General features: G+C 38.6%; 1 protein-coding gene across 1 annotated transcript in view; it reads right to left on the bottom strand.

Moving 5' to 3' along the window:
• Positions 1-5,254: 5,254 nt before the first annotated feature.
• The window catches only part of MGAT4D (MGAT4 family member D), a 39,480-nt gene continuing 21,418 nt past the window's right edge, over positions 5,255-23,316 (bottom strand). Inside the window, exons 6-15 of the mRNA XM_074903876.1 lie at positions 23,127-23,240; positions 21,758-21,833; positions 16,576-16,687; positions 15,569-15,699; positions 11,715-11,822; positions 10,644-10,837; positions 8,588-8,666; positions 8,389-8,467; positions 5,966-6,078; positions 5,255-5,343 (exon numbers count right to left, since the gene is read on the bottom strand). Of these exons, the coding sequence (XP_074759977.1) occupies positions 5,317-5,343; positions 5,966-6,078; positions 8,389-8,467; positions 8,588-8,666; positions 10,644-10,837; positions 11,715-11,822; positions 15,569-15,699; positions 16,576-16,687; positions 21,758-21,833; positions 23,127-23,240 (1,033 nt within the window). The 3' untranslated portion in view covers positions 5,255-5,316. The remainder of the gene's footprint in view (positions 5,344-5,965; positions 6,079-8,388; positions 8,468-8,587; positions 8,667-10,643; positions 10,838-11,714; positions 11,823-15,568; positions 15,700-16,575; positions 16,688-21,757; positions 21,834-23,126; positions 23,241-23,316) is intronic.

Genomic DNA, 23,316 nt, shown 5'->3' with positions numbered 1-23,316 from the left:
TGGTTTAGTCCTGCGCCAGGCAAAGGTAAAGGTAAATCCATCCATGAGATTGCTTTTGCTGAAGGACCTGGGTGGACTTGGTGGGTGATGCAGGAGGATGGAGAGGTCTGATGCATGTGGAGTGGCTGGAAAAAAACAGACATATTATGAGCGATCCAGACCGAGTGGCCTCACTGTAACAACAGGCTGTGGCTGTTGTGAAGAACACCTGCAAGGCCAACGGGCTGAGAAACTGTGTGCGTAGCAAAAAGCTAAGGAAGCTGGACCGTGGAAAACAAGATGTTTGCCTGGCAGGAGAACGGCTCGTGGACACCACACTGGGACCAATCATCGAGGGCAAAAGGGCCTGTGGACAAGTAGCTTTAGCCTATGAGCCATCAAGTAGCTGCGTGTGGACTTTATGGTAGTCTATAAATTGCTGTGTATCCTTTAATAAACGGGCATTGCTTGATCACATTGGTTGTATGCGTGCTCATCTCTCCTGCAGATGCGTACCACAGAGGGACCTGAATTTGGGTGAGAATATACTGTGAATTATGCTGTGCCTTTGTTAATTATTTGTTATTGTTAACTGCTAAATGGCAGATGGGCATGATGCAGATGGTATAGAATTAAGGGGTGGATTATGTCCTGGTTCAGCTAGGATAGGGTTAAGTTTCCCCAGCAGTGGGGAGGGAGCCCCAGCCGGGTTATTCATACCATGCTGACGCCAGGTCTGGGCGCCCAAGCACAGGAAGAGTTTGTGTGTGGCTTTTGTTCATTATCACTCCCTTTGCTGCTGTATCCATTGTGGTATATCTCTGTATACCTCTTGTCCTGTTCATTGTTATTACTGTTTATTGTTATTGCTGTTGTTGTTCAGTTTATTATTTGTTACACTGTTGTATTAAATTTTTCCTTATCTCAACCCCAGGGTTTGTATCTCACTCCCTGCCCCGTCTGGTCCGAGGGTGGGGGAGGGACAACGGCAACATGGTCTCGGGTCTCAGCAGGGCCTAAACCACCACAAAAACAACAGTTCAAAAAAACCCACAACCCAAAACACTCTCAGACAAGATGATTAGTTTGTGCAACCAGTAATGGAGCTAACAAATGTGTGACTTACGAGTAATAGAAAAAGTAAATGTTGTGGAAAACTGGATGCTTGTGTGGGGGATACTATCCACTTCCTCAAATGTGAGAGAGAAGACTTTCAATTCAATAAGCAAATGCATCTTCAGTGCTGGATTAAATATCTCCTAATTATCTTTAATAGATATTCCTGTTAAGAGTCTAGTCCCTTCTCAGTGTACACTTAGCATCCATCAGCATTTACAGTATTAAGCTGTGCAAAAGGTCGGTGACACTGATGAGACCAGAGGCCCATATAATTAATGGCAGTAAAAACAGTTTAAAAAAAAGTACAGCCCAATTCATAACTGTCTATTGTGTTGAAGACAAATGTTAGCATTCCCCTTTCAAGAGCCCCTCAAAAGATTTAAGACAAGAATAGAGACATACCATTCAGAGAAATTAATAACTGTGCTCCAGTGGAAATCAAAGTGAGTTGAATAAACCATCATTAATATTGAACTAGCTTGGAAAATGTGCTTTCTTCCCACACAGGCATTTAACCTGATTAGGGATGTGTACAGGTAGGCACTATTTTCAAGACTTTTAAACCACATGAAAGTACTGATGTAAAATTTCCCAATGCAGCAGCTTAGTGATATGGTATGGAATCTGAAACTCCTTTTGTAGTTGTTTTTCGACTTACGCTTACTGCCTTTGTTTTTGTAGGTTGCAATCGCAATGCCTACACTGTAAAACCAGTCACGCAGAAAGTCAGAGGATGTTCCTTATCCCCTGGATCTGCTAGCTGAACTGAAGCTTCCCACGAGGAGGCCTCTTTGCAGCCTTCACACTGGCCTCGGAGCCACAGTGTGCAAAGGCACTCACAGGTTCAGTGCACAGGATTGTTAAATGAAAAACCACAGGTAAGAACTGCTTGTGGGGTGGAAAGGAAGCTGCACGTGTTCTGTAACCACTCCTTGACTAACAGAGACTGTTATGAACGAACCCAGCTAATTCACTCGCCAGTGGTGGTGGTTATTAACATGCAAAAGTACATAAGTGTACTTACATTACACTCCCTTGTCTTAAACCTCCTGGGGCTGTAACGCTCACTATTTAGCTATCACTTCTTCAGTGAAAACCCCGAGTTTCTCTCACAAGATTCCTTCAGTTTTAAGGTGAAGCCATGGTTCTGCAGACTCTGTGAGAAACCTCTGCACTCCACAAAGCACAGGGAAGAATCAGGTCTAAGCCAAATTTTACTTTTACAGTGTGGGAGTGTCAGCCCTGCGCAGCTGTGGGAGATTCAGTATGTTAAGAGGCAAATTGACGTCAGCTGGTCAGCTCTGTGCAGGCCCGAAGAAGCAGCAAGGCTTTGAGGAGAAACAGGCCTTGGAAGAAAGATAAGAAAGTGCCAGGCTGTGCTAAGGTGGCAAGGAAAAACAATGGGCAGCTGCAACTCTGAGCTGTGGAAAAGTACAGAACTATCTGATGGGAGAGAGGGTTGATGGCTGTCTAGTTGCTGATTTGTTTATTATTAAGTAAGAGCTTGAATGAGAGCATAAGTATGTATTATTGTATAAGTATGTATTATTGTGAAAAGAAAAAGAGAGATTAAAGAAAATAAATGGCCCCTGTCCTGCAGAAAGAAGAACGCTCTGACTCGTGATTTTGGCTGCTACGTTATGGTGCACATGCGAGCATTCATTATTTACTGTGTCAAAGTGATGGGAAGTGTGTTCTGTGACTGCAATGGTTATGTAAAATACATAACAAGAGAAACAGAATGAATGAAGCACAAAGCTAGTGGTGCAAAAATTATGTTTACCAAAGGGCCAGTCATTTCCTAATATAATTTCAGGTATTCTGATGAGCTTTTTGAAATTATGCTTCAACAGTTAGAGTGAAATCTCATTTCACTGTGAAGAGTTTTTCATAACAAAATCGATTACTTCAGTATTTTCTGTGTTTTCACTGATTAATAATTGCTCTAAAATTTCCTCCTATACAGTGACACTTCCATGTAACAAGTGAGCATAAGGCAGCCTGAATACAGACACTGCTCCTGCTCCCAGCTTGTGACTCTGTTGCAGTGAAAGCAATAGCAAAAGAAGATTTTAAGTTTTTACTAGATCATGCACTTAATTAGTAAAATGTTCTCCAAGACATGCTCTTTCTACTTTAATTTCTACTTTCCTCTTTTGATGGCAGGTGAAACAGGCCTTATAAGAGGGCAATTTAGTCTCTAGAGTTACAGTACAAGAACTTGCTGTTCAGAAGCATTTGAAAACATCCTGAAGATGAAGATAATCCTCACGATACGATGCAATTTCAATGAGAGTACTAAAAGCTATGATATGCTAAGAACTGAACTAAGGTGTCAAGAGAAGACCTACACTTTAATAATTTTCATACCCATACAAGTTTCTAAAGCTCGATGGGAAAAACCCCAAGTGTCCTGTGGGTAATCTGTTACTTTGCCTTTTTGGGTAGAGGGCCCTATTCACTCCAATTTGTTTTTCACCAAAGATGCTAAATCACTTCAGGTTAAGGGAGAGAATGACTTCAGAGAACCCAGTTTTGTCTTCCCTTAATGTAATCTAAGTTGTGTTTTATTCCCTAGGACAAGTTTTCATGACTAAATGTCTCAGACTTCTGTATCAACAGGGGAAAAGATCTAAAAGGCAATTCCAAGCAGGGTCAGAGGGAGGTGGCTCTGCCCTTCTTGTACCAGGTAGTTGGATGCAGATCCAATTTATCTCCCTTCTTTCCCTTGTTGCAGTTTTAGCTGCTGCTTTTTAATGATCCACTAGTCTCAGTTTCACTCAACCTTTCTTTTTACTGTCAGTACTGAGGGATAAAGGTGTCCCTCTGTGTATCTCTAAGCACTCTGGATTATTGCATTAATTCTTAACTTGCATTAAACAACTTAATAAAGGCTGCTATATTTGGTCCAAGAAATACATGCATAGATGTATTTATTGTATATTAATATATTATTTTTATAGATATATAAATAATATATGTATTTATGTATATATTGTACCTATATACACCCACCTACATACACCCACACATATATAGTACCACAGTGTATAAATGATACTGTAAATTATCAAAATATTATTAGAAGTGGTCTTTAAAAAAACCACCCTTCTGAACTTTAAGATAGTTGGTTTCAACTTACTCTAAATAAAAATACTCTTGCATTAAGAATACAATTCTACATTAATTTAACCCATTTAGTACAAATCCATGCAGAGGTGTACAGTGCATCTTATTTCTCATTGTCTGCTGTTAGCATGCAATGGATGTGCAGAATGAGGGCGCAGTCATGCTTCAAGTGCGCAGAGATACAGGAATTCTGCTTGTTAACAGGTGGATTGTCATTCATTTCAAATGAGACTACTGTGGTTTACCTTTCACTTTCAAAATTATATTGAGTTTGCCTTGTGACCAGGATTTAAGTATAAGTACAGATTGATTATCAAATTATAGGATCCAAAACTTTATTTAAATAATTTTCTTTCTATAAAAATATAGTTACACATAATACCCTTATTATTTCCTGTGGTTAATTCAATACATAATTCACTGAAAAGTTTTACAATCCTCCAAACAATACCTGTTTAAGTTTCAAGTTATTCAAGGGTGATTTGTAGGCACTTTCCATTTAAACAAATATTAAACATAACTCTTGCTACATTAAGGCTGAAACACACCTCTTCTGTTGAAGTTTGAAATCCATTTTCATATTGTTAAGTTGTTCCCATCTCTGTGGACTGCTCTAAATACTTGCAATGACTATTGACAACTTTTCCTTCAGTACTACTTTCCCTCCAAAATTGACCAGTATTTTTGGTGGAGTTGAAAACTGTGTCCTCAGTATTTTTCAAACATGTCTGTATTTTTAGTTCTGGTGAAACTTACACTTCTGTGCTTTAGTCCCTGAGATAGCCTGTAACTCCTTACCAAATATTTATAATAATACATATTGAATGTTGCCAAGCTAAGGTGAGATTTTTATATATGACACCTTACTCAAGAACATTTTATAGAAATTACTAACATAATCGGGTTCTTTACAGCTTTTAATATTCTTTGTATAAAGATTTAATAGTTATCTCAACTCTTTCCTAATACACAGTATTAAGCATTAAATGGGTTTGGATTTGTTCTTTTTACCCAGCCACATTTTTGTTGCTGTTAACCTCGCTTTCAATCAGTCTGTAACAGTGACACGTCAAAAATGGGGTTTTTTTTTCAGTTTTCAGATGTCTGGATAAGTACCTGAAAAAAACAAAATATATTACTTTCTAAAATCTGCAGAAGCATTGCCCAAGACACCAGCTTCTCCCTCCTTCCAACTATGGCAATAGTTTAAGGCTGTAGTAATTCTCTTCAGTGACTTCTGCTGAATAATTTCTACTTTGAATGGCAAGTGAAACAGGCCTTATAAGAGTCCAATTCAGACTATAGGGTTACAGTACATTTGAAAGATGGGTTCACACAGATTCAGACACTTGGGAGAAACTTGAAGAATAAAAAATCACATGTTCATCTGAAAATGTTTGCATCTTACAATTAATATCCAAGACGATGACTGAAAAAAAAAAAAAATAGGAAAGCCTCCCTGTCTTCTTTGGTTGGTTTGTTTATCATGACCCAAATTCTAGTGTCTAAACAGCACTGCAGAAATGGAGAATCATCCCATTTGAGAATTTCCAGCATTTCTTCTATGAAGTAAATTTAACTTCTCTCCTGAATAATTAATTATAATTCTCCACTTCTGTTTTTCCACACAAAATTCCATTCAAAATTAAATAAAAATTAATGATTATCAATACTTTTTGGTAGGAAGAACTGAAACTCATTTAATAAAGCTTTAAATTTCTTTTATTAACATGCTTACCTCACTAAGTATTGCCCAAACAGGAGAATCAGAATTGACTGATAAACGAATAGCCTGTATTTTTCCTATTGACTGATTGATACTGCCTTCTGCAATTCCATTTTCAAAAGCCCCTAAATAAAAAATAAAAGAAGGCCCATACAAACATACATTAGAATGAAATACACTTCTAAATGAACTTATGCAAAAGCTCTAAATTACAAATTCTAAATTAACTCCAGGGATACAACATTAGGGAAAAAAAATCTTTTGGAAATGGTTAAATGATAACTGAAAGGTACAGTTATAAACAAGGATTAATTCCTTCAGTTACAGCAACTAGGAGCTGGAGAAGAATACAAGAAAATGAAGAACCTATAGCTACAAATGTTAAAAAATAAATATGTTAGTTGTGACCATATACATATGGCACACATGGTCATGTCAAATAATCTAAACCAGCTTTTCTGAGCAGTGTGATTATTTTAGAAAAGATATACTAGGAATCATGGACTAATTCTGATACATTTCTTCACTAGTTCAATGGTTTTTAACTGACTTGTAAACTGGCATCAAATCACTGCAGACAAATGAAAACCATTCATCTCATGTATGATATTCATTTCCTATCGACTTGCATGTGCAACTGTGATTTGACAGCATTTCAGACTGGGTCTCTAATTAGAACAAAACAGCCAGGAGGATGTGGAAGAGAGGTGCAAACCAAAGAAAACAAGAAGTGTTGGTGAGGTGGAAAGTGGTTCAGTGGGAGAAGGGAGAAATTACGTGGTAGAAGAGACAGAAGAAAGTGGCAAGCAAATCACATCTCCCACTAGCCTATTTTTGTTCACATAGTGGCATTTTAGTTTAGGTAATAGTAGAAACCAGGCCTTGACAAGGACGTGGAGAATCTGCAGTTCATGTAAGAGCGGTCACACACCACCCTGAGGAAGGAAGAAGAAAAGCAGGGGTGGGACAAGACGGGGGAAGGTGCACTGACTGAGTTATGCTTCATCTTCATTTCAGGTCGGAGCACAAGTTAATGCTGTTGTAAGAAACCTCTCTCTGCAGCTAAGACTGCAAAATCCAAACCAGAACCAATTATCCATTGTGGTGGGTTGACCCTGGCTGGACACCGGGTGCCCACCAAAGCCGCTCTACTGATCCCCTCCTCAGCTGGACAGGGGAGAGAAAATATGATGAAAAGCTCATGGGTTGAGATAAGGACAGGGAGATCACTCACCATTTACCACCACGGGCAAAACAGACTTGACTTGGGGAAAAAAAATTAATTTATTACCAATCAAATTGGAGTAGGATAATGAGAAATAAAACTAAATCTTAAAAACACCCTCCCCTCCACCTCTCCCTTCTTCTCAGGCTAAACTTTACTCCTGATGTCTCTATCTCCTCCCCTCCAGTGGCACAGGAGGGCAGGAGATGGGGGTTGTGGTCAGTTCATCACCCGTTGTCTCTGCCACTCCCTCCTCCTCAGGGGGAGGACTGCTCACACTCCTCCCTTGCTCCAGCGTGGGGTCCGTCCCACGGATCACAGTCCTCATGAACTTCTCCAACGTGAGTCGTTCCCACGGGCTGCAGCTCTTCATAAACTTCTTTACAAAGAGGTGCAGTCCTTCAGGAACAGATGGCTCCAGTGTGGGTTCCCCACGGGCCCACAGGCCCTGCCAGGATCCTGGTGGGCTTCCCAGGGGTCACAGCCTCCTTCGGGCACATCCCCCTGCTCTGGCGTGGGGCCCTCCACGGGCTGCAGGTGGGTCTCTGCTCCATCACAGCCTCTGTGGGTGCAGGGCACAGCTGCCTCACCACGGGCTGCACCACGGGCTGCAGGGGAATCTCTGCTCCGGGCCTGGAGCTCCTCCTCCCCTCCTTCTGCACTGGCCTTGGGGTCTGCAGGGGTGTTGCTCTCACATATTCTCATTCCTTTCACCAGCTGCAGTTGCCATTATGCAGTCTTGGGGTTTTTTCCCCTTCTTAAATACATCACCCCAGAGGTGCTACCACCATCGCTGATGGGCTCGGCCTTGGCCAGTGGTGGGCCTGTCTTGGAGCCAGTTGGCGTTGGCTCCATTGGGCACCGGGGAAGCTTCTGGCAGCTTCTCACAGAAGCCACCTCTGTAACCCCCCCTTGCTACCAAAATCTTGCCACGCAAACCCAACACATCCTATTAAGACCTTGCAGTTTTTCTTCTAATTAGCTGCCTTGGCTTTTGCAACTGCTGGTAAGCTTCTTCATTATTAAAAAAAGATAGTCATTGGTCAGACGTCATATACTATAATATGCAGTACTGCAAAGGGTTTCTTTTCCTTACTAGCTCACCTCAGAATGTTGTATTTATTACAGAGTTAATGAAATTCTCAAATGCAGAAACATTTTATACATAAGAACAAAATTTCCAGTTTTGAAGTGACAATAAACAATTTACCTATTTTTAAATATCCATCTTTGGTTGCTGGGTAGTTAAATTTACTTCCATTTTCAACCAGTTCTTTTCTTAGCATTTCCTGTAGAAAATAAAACAATAATATCTCCAGAAATATTTTTTAGGGCATGACATTTTATGCTGAACATAATTTTTAATATGAAATAGCACTGTGTATTACAGTTGGAAATGAGACACTTACAGCAGCTGGCATCACTTCCACGGTAGCGTTAAACAGTTTATCACCGGGGTGCTCCATGTTTCCACTTCTGAAGAAGTACCTGATGATAAAGGTACATTATTTCCAGATATTTTATACTTTAGAAAATTCTAGGGAAGTAATTCTTTCCAGTTGTGAAGGAAATTTTCTAATACCTTTTCTTTAATTAGTTGTGGGCTATAAAGAACAGAAATAGGCATTGAAATTTTCCAAGGTGTGACCAAACCATACTAGAGGCTTTTTATTTTAAACAGAACAAGCATTAAAACCATAAAATCATTGCTCTGAAGCCATGAGTGCAAGTGTTTCCCCTTTTCAGTGTTCAAGTTCCAAATAAATTAACTTTCTAGATTTAAGTGGCAAAGGAAGATCTGCCCTCTCATCTGTTCCTATCACTGAGGTAAGATCAGCTTCTGGAATGCCATGGCAGCAAAAATCCCTGTTTCCACTAGACCATATGCTACACGGCAAAAGAATCCCCCTTTTATCAATACTGATCAATTCAGGTGCTTCTAAATAATCTCCATTATAGCCAATAATAAGCCATATATAGCCATTTATATAGCCAATAAACAGCACTGTCAAAGCAAAAATCCAAGCAAAAACACCTATGAGATTTAAAAAAAAAACTAATAAATCCCTGTTTGTTTTTAAATTTCTGGCATTAGAGTTCTGAGGCTTTTAGATCCAACTAGAGCTAAGGAAATTTAAAGCATCAACCTCCCTCCTTTGGTATCAAACAATCCAAACTCAAGACCGCCAAATATTACAGGACTAACTCTACATTTTCACAGATGAGTGATATGATGGGGCTGAGACCAGCCATTAGGCCATACCATATGTAAGTTAGCTTCATCCAGTCCAGCTCCCCAGTAACAGGAAAATGCAGAAATATAGGCTACCCAAGTTTCCTAAAGCATAAACCAGTTAATTAACAGTGCTGATCACGGAACACCAGTGTTTATTATAACAACTGTAATTTAGTGCAGCTCACTAGATGGAGATATAGACTTCCTTTCTTAGATTTTTTTTTTTTTTTTTCCTAAATGAGAAATCAACAATCTTTGCAGAAATGGAAGTCTCCTAGTTTTACAACCAGTTTTAGGAGGAAATGTAACAACACTGAACGAGTTTTGTCTCTGAATATCCTTACAGAGGTATGGTAATTATGGCAATTTGTGTCAGAGACAGTGTCCTGGAACCGTATTTCTTGGTAGGTTAGTTTTAACTCAGATCTGTTTTTCCATCTGACAGAGAGAGAAGAAGAAACTTGGCTGAACTAGGCAGGACTACTTCTTTAGGTACCAAACTCAATTTATATTGGTCACAGAATGAGTCCTTCTGAAAAACACAAACACTTCTGTCTTAAGCTACAGGTGTCTCTTCCTTACAAAGATGACCAAGCTGATTTGAAAACAGAGAAGATAGTTTAATCTTTTAGAATGAGAAAAACCTTCAAGGTGGGGCTTGGCTGTAGATCCAAACATGTGAAGCTGGAAGACTGCCTGTGACCCAAGTGTTCAAGCTCTCAGCATGGACAATGGCTCAATACTCTGAATCTTTGACTGAATCCCACCTTTATTAATTTACTCTTCATAATTTCCTCACAGTGGTCATATTTTCTCTTTGCTTTCACTTACACTGATACATGTCTGGTCTAGGACATGGCCTTTGACTTGACATAATACAAAACCCTTTCTGTTGACAACTATAGAAATAAAGCTTTCACTGACTCCACTGATGGAATTAATTAGTTAAAAACAAATTCCTTTGAGAATTATCATAAGAGAATGCAAAATATTTAACTGAAGAAATAAAAGGAAAAATGTTTAAGAAGCTCTCAAATTACCAAGGAAGAAATGTATTTCAGGAGAGAAATTCAAGAAGGGGAGCAGATAAATAGAAAATCATGGACTTTTTGTCAGTAACGAGGCTATGGTTTATGTGAACAGTTGAGCACTGGTGATTTTGAACAGACTCAATCATTTCCAAACTGGATATATGTAGGCTTCCATATTCCCTATCAGGTAATACTTACTTTTCAACTTTTAGGGGATTTAAAAAAGTGAAGCTGATGTAGTCCCCTGCCACTGGAGCTGAAGCCCAAAGATAGTCTTTTCCTTTATAAACTTTTTCCAAGGTATATTTCTGATATATTCTTAGGCTTGTATCCACTTTTGCAGGTGGATTGTTATGTGCTTTATGGAGCACATTCTTGCCAAAATCTTTATCCTGTTGGATATAAAGAAATGTAATTTCATTCATACAATTAAAAAAAAAGAGTTCCAATAGCTTGAATTATTACAGGAAGCTATTCCAGAAAATAATTACCTCAGTGTCAAAAATTACACTATCTATTTCTAATAGAAACAGAATATTCATTCAGTGTAATCACTGAGACTCAACGATACAGTTTGTAGACAGAGCTGTACTGACTGTTTCTCAGTTGCCTAGATTTAAAAATAAACTTCTCCACAGTAGGCTATTTCACAGTTGCCCACTATGGCTTCTGCCAGGACATCTGATACTGGTCTCTGCTAAAGGCTACATGAACCTCTAGTCTGATCCAATACAGCAATTCAAATGATCTCACGACTAGTCTAAATGGTGCCATCAGGACATCCCTGAAGTCTGGTGCTTCACTGCTCTTGTGCTTATCAGCTACGCGGTGGACCCACTGTTAGCCCTCCAAACTCTCCCTAAAAATCTACGGCCATCATGATAGCCATAGCCTTTCCTACTCGTGTACCTTCTTAATAGTCCCTCATATTAGGATTGTGGACTATTCGCCCAAACAAACCATCATAGCTGTATTTGTACAGTTCAGAGCACAAGGAACCTTGTGCTGTGAAGAGGGTTCCTACATGCCATGAAATGCTATTCTGACTGCTACAAGTGTGCTGATTAGAGATTCAAAGATGTTTGTGGGGAAGCAGTGTGCTCCACCTGCACTTTAGATGCCAGATCAATATTCTCCCCCAAATCTGTAAACCAGCGTTCTTGGATATGGAAATGCCATCTAATGCCAAAGATGCAATCCTTGAAACTGATTTGAGAAACAAGTCAGAACACAAACATACAATTTACAAATATGGCATTAATTTCTTACTTTCAAATTCTGTATCTTCCCAGCTAATGATGAGTAAGTTCCCACATGCTGAAAGAGAGATGGTTTAGCACGGATACGTAACTTTGCCTTCTCCTTTTCACAGTGTATCTGGAAAGAAAGTAAAAGGAAGTTTTATTTAAATAAAGGTGAGAGAAGCTAAGTTCCATAAGGCAGTTACATAGTTGAGGGTATGGGTCCAAGTTTTTTATCCATATTTAAATGAGTAATCCTTAGATTAACAGTCACTATTTCAAATACACTATTCCTAGACCTAAACTCATAATTCCACTTGTGGTGCTAAGCAGACTTGAAGGCTCAACAACCACTAATATAGGGATTTCTGCACTGTATATCATCAATCATACCTCAGAATGACAAAAACAGACCTCAAATCTGAAACTGATTGAATTTTTAAAATGTTTCTGGCAATTTTCATTTCAACTTCTGGCCTTGCCATATTATTCTAATTAAACTCTTCTGAGCAAAACTGACCTCCTTGAGATAGATTCTGGTTACATTTCAATCTTTATCATTTTGGCTCTTTCTGCTATGTTTGAGAGGCTTACAATGTACTATACTATAAGTTATGTATCATTTATACATACATAAAGCCCTTAGATACTTTATTTCAATCCTGATTTTCCAGTTTAGTACACTTTTTGACATGACATATACCAGGGAATTAAATAACTGTAATTGGTACTAATTTCTGAGTTTCTTGATTTTTGAATGATAGCAAATTACTTCTTTAAATGTAATTTTTGCTCTGTATCTATAGAGCATCATAGTTTGATATAATGAAGCAAACCTGCTACAACAATTAATGAGACATAATGAAGCATAATGGCATAGAACAGACCAAAGAGGTAAAATGAGGCTCCCTGGGGCTTACTCTCGGTTCTGCCACAGAATGATTGTATGAGTTTCAAAGTTCATTTAACTTCTCTGTATCTCAGGCCTCACATCTTTAGATTTGAGATAATAATGTGTTTACCTCTTCAATCAAGTGCTTTCAGTTCTATATAAAAAAAAAAAAAGTTACACAAACTATATCAAAGCCTTCTAAAGCTAGAAGTGATAAAGTCTTCACTGAGCTGGCTTAAACACCAAAACTCATGGAGGATTTATAGTTTCCACAGTACTAATTAAAAGTTCAAAACCATCTGGAAGGCTATAAAAAGAACTAAGTGTCCACAACAGATGTTCAGCAAAACAAGGTAAAAGGACACAACATGCAAATGGATTTATTGGCAGCTGTTTCTTTGAAAAGCAAACTATAATTTTGCTAGAAAAAAATAATTTAAAAAAAAAATCTGTGATCTTTCTACTGACAGGATTTGTAGTGCATCCCCCGTAATAATGTGGTCTCTAGCATGTCTCCTTCTACACTATGGCAGCACTACCAAAAGAGCTACTTATGGCAGCAGCTGAGAATAATCAGTAGCACAGGACTAGTGTGGTCATTTTTGCAGAAAGTGAGATAAGGCTCCTTACTGAGTCAGGCCTCCCATTTTTGCAGCCTGCTAGTCCCAGGGGCTACAATTGATAGATACATGCCACTGCATATGATCACAGAACCACAGAATGGTTTGGGTTGGAAGGAACCTTAAAGACCATCTAGTCCCAACCCCCCTGCCATGGGCAGGGACACCTTCCACTAGCCCAGGTTGCCCAAAGCCCCGTCCAACCTGGCCGTGAACCCTTCCAGGGAGGGGGCAGCTACAGCTGCTCTGGGCAACCTGTGCCAGGGCCTCACCACCCTTACTGTAAAAAAATTCCTTTCTTATGACCAATCTAAATCTACTGTCTTTCAATTTAAGACTGTTGCCCCTTGTCCTGTCATGACAGGCTCTGGCAAAAAGTCTCTCTCTCCATCTTTCTTATAAGCCCCCTTTAAGTACTGAAAGGCTGCAATACAGTATTCCAGAGCCTTCTCTTCTCCAGGCTGAACAGCCACAACTCTCTCAGCCTTTCTTTGTAGAAGAGTTGTCCCTCCCCTGCACCTGCCCTAACAGGTCCATGTCTTTTTTTGTACTGGGCACCCCAGAACTGGATGATGGTTCACAGGAGATAAACACGATGAAGTTTCTGAACCACGCAGAGATCTGATGGCTCTGACCATCACGAACTGTCTTTTCCAACTCAGTGAGCAGATATAGCTGAATCTTGGTATGTTAATACTCAGCCCAGGCTGAGAACATGTGCCAAACACCCATCACCACAGGATGGCACATAAAAGCCACAAACAGGTGCCCCATTGACACTCCCATGAAGCATAGTGTGTGATCACTTAGTGATGCTCTTAATTGCTTGGAAAGGTAAAAGCGTGAGGATTTCTGTCAGCTTGCCCTCTCTGGTGCCTGTAGCAAAGTCCACTGCTTTAATTTGCCAAACTGAGGAGGAGCAGCTGGGACCCCTCTCCTTCTCCCAGCCTCCATTTTCTGCATTCTTATGAACAGTCCCATCAGGTCATGCCTCTGGTCATTCCCACCCAAGCGTGGTGTGAGACTGACTTGTCACAATACGTTTTTGCTACCCACAGCAATTGAAATTGCAATTGCAGAAGTGAAAGTCACTAGAAACTCCCTGACACTGCTCTGCTTTGGCTTGGCTAGAGCAGACTCGCATGAGCTGCCTGCCTGCCTTTCAGGAACACAGCTTTGTTTTAGATATGAATCAGGTATTAGAAGCTAGAACAGTATTTAAAAAATCAAAGTAAAATCCTTCACCTATCAGATGGAAGTTGGCACATGTTAGATCTGGAGTGGGTAATGTTAATATAATTGTATCTTTTTTTTATTCTGTTATCACAGGCAGGCAAGAACCAAAATCAGAGGTACTTGAGGCTCACTCCTATCTGTATGAAGTCGGAATCGAGACTCCTGAGTAGCATTATTAAGTGTACAACCAGGGACCTTCTGCTATCCCCAGGAGTCACCCCTGCTACACGGTAAAACTTGAAGCTTGTTTGTTCTGCTGCCCTCAATCTCCTACTCTGCACAACTTCTTTTTGTCTCTTCTTCCTTCTTTACCAACACAGAAGTAACATGTGCGAACACCTGGAGTGGGGACTAGCTACACTAATCAAATAAAACTCTTGACCCTTAAAAACCGAGAAGGAGCAGAAATTCCGGTCAGTCCTCCATGGCACATTCTGTTATAGAAGAAGAGTTTGAGTAGTGACCAGCACCAAAGATGGTGAGAGAAAGAATGCAAAAGGACATAAAGAAATACTTAACATATAATTGGCCTCACCTGCAGTACTAGAAATGGCACCTTTTGCAATTCAAACACAACTGTTTATTTCATTTTCAGTGAAAAGTATCATTTAGTTTGTTTGATTTACATGTTTCCCTGCATTTTTTTTTTCAGGCAGTCTTTTTTTTTTCACAGGTAGTAAAAGATTTAAACCAAAAATCTTAAGTTCTGTTTCCTGAAAGAAAGGAACTGGTATGCAAAATTCAGAACAACTGTGACTGTAAAACTGTATGGTTTACTGACTTCCATATTAGAAGGTCAGCAGAAGGTTACAAGAGGTGGTAGTCCACACAGGTTTATATATTCAAAATTTTCTTTGGTGCTGCAAGGTTGCCTATGTGACCAGTTGCAGGAAGATATGAGCTTGCACTGCCTGTGTTCTGAGACAGCTCTGGTGTGTAAATCTGAATTTCTGTGAGTCAGGCCTCTCCATATGCCCTAATAGGCTCAAACACAGTGCCACACTTGCAGATCCACAGCAGGTCTTTCCCCACAAACTAAGTCAGGTTTGAGACTCATTTTTTCGAAACTAAATTATTTTGTCACCGAGACTGTTTGAATATTACTTAAGTTCATAAATTCATAGACATACTTACTGCATCCTTTTCTGGATTGCACACTTTAACCCAGAGCAGGTGGTCTAAAAGCCAGTCTATGGGCTTATCTTTATAGAACATGAGAAAAAATTCCACTATAAGTGGCAAATCTTCTGATTTAAACAATTTTCCTGAAAGCAAGACAAGAAGTTGCATATTCAGATATTTTTATTGCTGTACAAAAATCACCAGATTTATGTTTATTCCAGCCTTAAACACATGGATATAATTCTGATATTTAGTGAAAATTTCACACAGACTCCAACTCTGGAAACTTGCTTATCCTCCAGCTTGCTGGGCTTTTGAGGAGATTTCCAGCCCATGACTGGAGATATTTTCACAAAGTCAACCAGTGCAGTTATATCCTAGTTTCAAACACAAATTTCCCAGTCACCTGTATCAGTGTGTCAGGTGAAATGAAGTCTGAATAATTCCTCAAAATTCTAGACATGAAATTTCACTGGCAATACTATATTGAATATCTTTAAATTAAGATCTAGGTATGAAAAATGTTGGTTTTAAAATGCTATCACTGTTCATTTAGTTCTCTTGCTATTTGTACTAGGAGATTTTGTTAGATTTCTGGGTTTGACCTAACACTTATAAGGTGTTATCACGAGTAAATTATATTAGAACCAAAGAAAAAATATAAAATGAAACTTGCTACCAAAAATAATAAAAAACCTTCCCTGTGATATGGGACGCATATTCTGCGCAACAAAGGAAAGGAAAGATTTTTGTTCAAATTCCATTCTTGAAAAGAAGACTACATGCTACAGACCTGAGGTGGAACAATTTGCTTCTTACAGGAACCCAACTACTAAATCCCATGATAGAGATACTCTGCATTAAAAAGAGCACAAAAAGTGAAAGACTTTCAGTGGGAGCTTTCCTAGAGAACCAAGGAAGTTTTGTTCTGTAAGTCCTTCCATGCTTTGAAATGTAATTCTGAGTGAGACCTACTCCACCTACACAGCTCCAAATCCAATTGAGGTCTTAATACTTACCAATAAATCCAAGCTGGGAGAACTCGAGAATCATCCATTCTTGGGACTGTTCAGCAGCAAAGTTTTTTATTCTTTGAATATAATCAGGTTTGGCTATAATGTCATCTTCCAGCTGGGGGGGGGGGGGGGGGGGGGGGGGAAGCAACAAGAAAAGAGAAGTCAAATGGTCATTTTGTTGCTTGCAGAGGGGATGGTGATGTTGCCACACGTAAGTGATAACTGCATTGCATTTGACTGCTGTACAGGATGTACTGAAGCTGTGCCAAACTACAGTGGATTGCTCTAAACTTCTACATATATCTACATATGTTTCAGTATTATTCATTAAATATTTATTTACAGGAGTGAGTATAACACGATGAGTGCTTCTCACTTTTTTGAGAAAGGAGGACTCCCTACCTTAAAGAGATCTCACTTAAAGGAAAACATTAAGCAAAAAGATAGAGGTTAAAGAAGAAGACAGTAGACAGTTTGTACTGAAGTTACATAAGCACTGATAAGCAAATTGTGTGAAAAAAGAGGCATCTAAAGCAGATGGTTAAAAGTTCTGTAGAGTAGCCTGGGCAGACTTTGTCATACCTAAAAGGTGACTGAGAATAATGGATGGTTACTGAGACGCTAGTAGAAAGCAAGTTGTTTCAGGGAATGCTAGTCATGAAAGAAGGAACATGCTGTGAATCACGCTGAAGGACAGGAATACACAGAGCTTTCCGGGTGTTGTAAAGGCTGACACCGAATACAGCAGTAAAGCCAGCTGTAGGATACTTGGGAAAGGAGACTGACATCCATCATGGAAATGGGAAAAGCCTTGGCTGCATTTTTAAATGACTTCCAGAGAAGAATGGGGGATCTGAAAAGCCAGAAGCTGTTCCAGTTACTAAAGCTGAGGATAATGAGGCCAAACATGGAGTTTAGAGGTAATGACACAAAGGAAATAATCAAATTCCAGAAATCATTAAGGAGCAAGTAATTCAGGGTTTGAATAAAGTATGGGTGTGAAAAATGCAGGAAGAGGAGGCTAAGCCTTCAGGAAAATGCTGTTGGGGTGCAGTGTAATGACACGGTTAATTTGATCTTACTGCTAAATAGATAGAAAATTAGTGCTATGAGAAAAAAAAAATGCACGGTTTCCTGCTAGTTTTGCATCTTCAACTGACTCAGTGCAGACTCAGCAGCAAGAGAGTGGGCTCAGAGCTTTTAGCTGAATTTGGCCATTCCTAGAAGCGCAGGGCTGGTGGAGGGAGAAATGCACTGTCAACAGTGAACCCAGGAGGAAGCAGAATGAAGTTCGAAAGACAAGATTAAGAGATCTGTTCTGACCCTATTAGCTTTTGCTGATGGTAAGATAACAAAAAGAGATGGAGACGAACTGATCAAGATGAATGCTTATTAACAGATTCTGAGATCTGGAGATTGAGTTGAGGTGACAGTTATGCAGAAGAGAACAACAACAAAAAAACCCCAAACATCAATTTACAAGAAATCTTGAATAAAATTAAATGAGCTAAAAGGATTATACAGTAGGTAGATGTAATGGGAGAAGGGCAAGGAATCAGAGAGTTTCAGAGAATCCTTAAAGAGAAATTGAGGTGCACCCAAAAAAGGACAAAAGGCAACAGAGGAGTATCTCAAAAACCCAGTGAAATGACCATATTGAGAAACACTAGAAGAAAGCATATAAAAGTAGTAAAGATGAAAAATATAGAGGCTGTGATGCAAAGTGGGTGTGAATGTGGTTATGAACTGAAAGTAGTTTTGCATAGGGAGAAGTCTGAAACAGTCTTTTCTGACCGTAATGGAGAATGTGATTTGACATCCTATGTAGTGCAGGCTATTAAAAGTTATTTATTTAACCATGTATTGAGCCCCATAATTTGTGTTCAACTAAAGCACATCTTCTTGAAGAACATCTGCCATTGCTTAGAGATTTCAGTATCAGGTTTTTTTCAGTGAAGTTACACTATGTATCATTATCCTGAACGTTTAGTAGGTGGTACCCAAATTCTAATTTCAATTTTTCTGGCTTCACTTTACAGCCACTTGTTGTGGAGATTATGCAGTGGCAGTACACAGCTAGATCAGGAAGTTTAAGATACGAACTGACTAATCCACCCCGATGCCCCATTGCCATGAGAAGGCCTGCAGAACACATGATTGCAGCTAATTTCCCTTCATTCATCAGTACTTTGGGATGAGAAAAGGTAAGTGCACAATAGCAAGGCTATGTACATTTCCTAAATAATAGACAATGAATGGGTTTCCATTTGGTTTTTGTATGTAGGTTATCTGTCTAAGAGAAGTAAAACTGAAGAAGCAACAAAAAAGTGGTAGCATGCAATGGAAGTGTAGGCATCAGACAGGAAAGTATCTTTGTAATTATATTAGGGTATTTTTATATTTTGAATCACTGTTCAACAAATATGTGAAGACTGTTTAGCTGAAAAATCTTATTGTCTCATTTTTCACAGAAAACAAACCTCCAAAAGTTCATTCCATAAAGACTTTTTTTTTTTTTTTTTTTTTAGTACAAGCATAAAGAAAATTTCAGCTAAAAATGCACTTTCATCAAAGTAATTCCTTTTAGGAGCTCTACCAAATAACAGGCTTGACCTAGAGTCTAGTGGGGGGGTGGAGGGGGGGGGTAAGAAAAAAAAAAATACAAAGCCTGCTGATGACTTCACTGAGCTATTACTCAGGCCTTAAAACCATTAGAGAAACACATTAGAGAAACTGTAATAATGGCATACAGATAAGTGCTGCTGGCAATATATATTACCAGTATATGCATATATGTTATATATAAGTACACAAAGCTCCCCCAGCCTCCACAAGGAAAAAACTCATGAGGTGAAAAAAACCATAGCAGTATTTCAGTTAACTAAGTTTGACGTTTATAACATATTTTAACTGAAGATATTAAAATATTTATTTAATGTTTCATTTTTGGTTTATCTGAGGGCTAGTAGAAAATAATTCCCCCAAACTGCTGTATCTGGGTTTCTTTCAGATGCTTTCAGACTTGAAATATTTAATTACTTCAGAATAAATGAAGTCTACATGGACACAAAGAAGAAATGCATGTCCTCACTACTAGGCTGGGATTCAAATGCCTGTTTTTATGGCTATGTTGAGATCCCATTTTCTTCTCTCTGACATTATTACAAGAGTCTCGAGGGGCTCTGGTGGACTCCAGGAAGTATCATGAAAGTGGAAACAAGTTATTTCAAGTTCTCTTAGGTTTTTATTGATTAAGAAAACTTCACAAAAAAGACCAAAAAAAGCAGTAGCTGGTTCAGGAAAACGAAAGAAGACAGGCAAAGTAGGAGAGATGCAATGACTGATGAGATTCATTGGCCTTTTTCAAAGATTATGTTTCATCAGTAGGTAAAGTTCATACACAGTGTAACCCAGTTAACTTCAGTGGACTTCATAAACCTACTTGCTTCCATCCTGATGCAGCAGTATCCTAGAATGAGTGTTTATGTGTTTATTCAGCAGAGATCTTGTCTGACTCATGACATCAACTGTTCTGCAGACATCAAGACTAATTATGTATGCTTATCTTCTTTCAAAATTCAGAAGTTAATATCAGTCACCCAAATGATACTGTTCCTGACAAAACAGTAAATAAAATCTAAGCTAGTTCAAATGTCCCTAAGATGACTAGTAAATCTTTGTACCAGGCTGAGGAAAGGGATTTTTAAGTTATTTGCTTTCCATTAACACAAGGCTTCCAAATGGAGGGAGATCATAACTAACTTTATGGCAGTATGTGTTCCTATATTCTACAGAGTATTTTCTAGGCAGATCAGCATCTGTGCTACAGAAGCAGCTGCAGACTGGACACACAAATGAAGAAGTGGATATACTAAGTATATCTAAGTATGGATATACTAAGTATGAGGAAAGCATAGTTTACTTCTAAGAAAATTCTGAATGCAGCCATAACTACCACCAGACCATTACAATACAGGCTTTGCTTCGAATAACACAGTTTAGTTTTTACATAATGTCTCAGATAAGAAAACACAAATTCTCTAATTTCTTTAAAAATACAAATACCTAACTCATTTCCATGCAAACATGAATGCTTAGAGAACTTTATAATAGAAAGGGACATTAAGTGTCTGGCAGCATGCTTAACATCTCGCTTTGTCATGTTTCCCATGTCTTAATGCTCTAGCGCACTTGGTAGACTTGGTAAGCTTGGGTAGTGTTCTTAAAAATAATCGAAAGTCACAGGAAAATACTTCATTTTCCAGTAAACCTTAACTGTTGAAGAGACAGCATTTTTCTTTGTCCCTCTGTCTTCTGAGTGCCTATACCAAATCTGAGAACAGAGCATAGACACTTGAGTAGCCCAGCTCAAATGCATTTGTGTTAAATGCTGACAAGAACTGCATGAGATGCCTGCTCTTGCCTTTCTCCTGCTTCTGGAAATCTCATGATGTACTTCTGTGACACAGAGTCTGAGGCCTGTTCAAGTAGAAGATCCAGGAAAACTAAGAACTAAGCAAAATAATGCCATTCTTTTTTTTTTTTTTTTTTTTTACAAGCCACATGAAATTTTATGGATCTGTTCCATTACTGAACAGTTGTGATAAATTTTGGAATCTCTGGTGGTGATTATCGTCTCTATGGAGTACAATGAGCACAAATCTAGAATGATGGCTAAACCTAAGCCTGAATGCATGGGGATCTTCTTAAAGTCTAACACTCTAAATCTTCTGGAGAATTTAGGATCTGTACCAACTTGCAGTTTGACCTCATCTCCAGCATCACTATAGAGATATATTTCCCTATCTGTAGGGGTTTTTTTGGTTCATTGTGATCTGGAATATAACCTTGACCTACAACCACTATTCTGTCTTGCTGCACCAAGTGAAAAGACATCAAGTTGACTTTCTCAACCTAATCAAATAAGGGTTTCATGCTTCAGTTACCTTGTTATTCAACCTCACAAATGACAGGAAGGTACAGATTAATTTAATCAAATAATACCTGCCTGCAAGATGTGTATAAACACAGAAATACGTGGATGCTTGCAAAGATAACAATCAAAATACACAGAACATGACAACAGATTGCTATTTATATTGAGGCCTTTGAAACAAATTTAAATTGCCAAAGCTAATAATCAGTACAGATGTATTGCAGCTACTTAATGATAATGTGAACATACCTGTAAATAAAATGTTCCCTTAGGCTGGGCATATAGCATTAAAAAGCTATAATCCAAATTCTGTTTAGTTCTCCACCTAAACACAAGCAGCAAATTCTGATAAGCTTTTTTTTGGGGGGTTGCAAGAGTTATTTCTATAATAAAGGCATTTTTAATGCTCTGAAGTTTTTTTTCTCTATAGTAAAATTGTAACATTGAGTATTCCAACTCATCATTAAGTGAATAAAAATTCCTCTATAATCAGTGTAAACATTTGTAAATAATTTTACTTTCCTATAAAAGTTAACATTAACTAAGCAAAAAAATCTGATCTGTATCAATGCAGCCTGAAACAAAATGCCTAACAAGTATATTCACATCACATGTCTTCAAGATTCTACTCATTACATTATGAACAGTAGAGATCAACACCCAGTGATTAAAGATCGAAAATTAAATGCTTTTACTGATGAACAGCACAGAAAACAGGATGATAAACTTCATTTTCAAGTTAAATGTAAACACAGATTTTTTTCTACAAAGTATAGTCTCTGATTTTACCAGAGGATGAAGCTGATGTTTTTTAATCAGTGCTAAAAGACTAGAGTGTAATTTATCAGTGTTTAATTAATGAGAGTCTATCTGATTCAAATTTAATCATATATGAAACCTTAGTCTAAGTATGTATACATGTTTATGTTCTGAAAGATATAAGGTTTATCTATAAACCAAATATACATGCTTATTGTATATATAAACTGCATGTCTGTTGATTTCCTTCAGCCTAAACTCTCAGTACTGCAGCTCTCTTGCTGCGTTGTTGGGGTAACTTCTGATAAATTAGTTATTGTTGATCAAAAGAAAATTACTTTCCTCCAACAGATCAATTTTGTTAGGTTATCATTTCTATCTCAGGGAATTTGGGGCACACGAGCAAATGAAATCACCGGTTAGGATATACTATTAATAGTAGCCCATGGTCACCAAAAGTTAGGTCATTAATTAAACCCACAGCAGTTGTTACTAGTTATCGAAGGGGCCGCATGGGGTTTCCTTTGTGTGTTCACTGAGCCCCTCCCTTACCTGTCACATATTTTCCTATTTTTAACTTCATGACAGATCATCTAACCTATTATCATCTCTTGGCATGATCCATCTGGTTTAAAACCTGTGGGATGCCTAGAGTCAAGACCCAAAGGAACCCTGAAGCTGAGGTGCAGCATAGCTTTTCTCGAGATCTCCTTATGTAATAATGTTTTTTAAAAGTACACTTGAGGTCCATTAGCTTTGAAATACAAACCCATTATCAGCTCAAACAATGTTGACTTTTGCAGAATGTTCTGTTTTATACTCTTAGCAAAAGTTCTTAGGTTTTATAAAGCTATCTTACCTTACTCTGTCCTCCGAATCTCCAAATGTTTGCTTCAGGTTGGAAAGATCTGGATAAAAAGAAGCAGGAGGAGAAATAACCTCTAGGACTCCAGACTGGATTTCTCTGGGGAAGCTGTGAAGAGAAGCTTAATGAGACCCCATTCCTCAAAAAGACTTTTGAGGGCAACCACAGACAGCAGATTCCCAGA

Source organism: Athene noctua, chromosome 4 (assembly GCF_965140245.1).
Source record: "Athene noctua chromosome 4, bAthNoc1.hap1.1, whole genome shotgun sequence".
NCBI classification, from domain to species: Eukaryota; Metazoa; Chordata; class Aves; order Strigiformes; family Strigidae; genus Athene; species Athene noctua.
The sequence above is the reverse complement of the archived record's forward strand: the minus strand, read 5'-3'. Positions and strand labels throughout refer to the sequence as shown.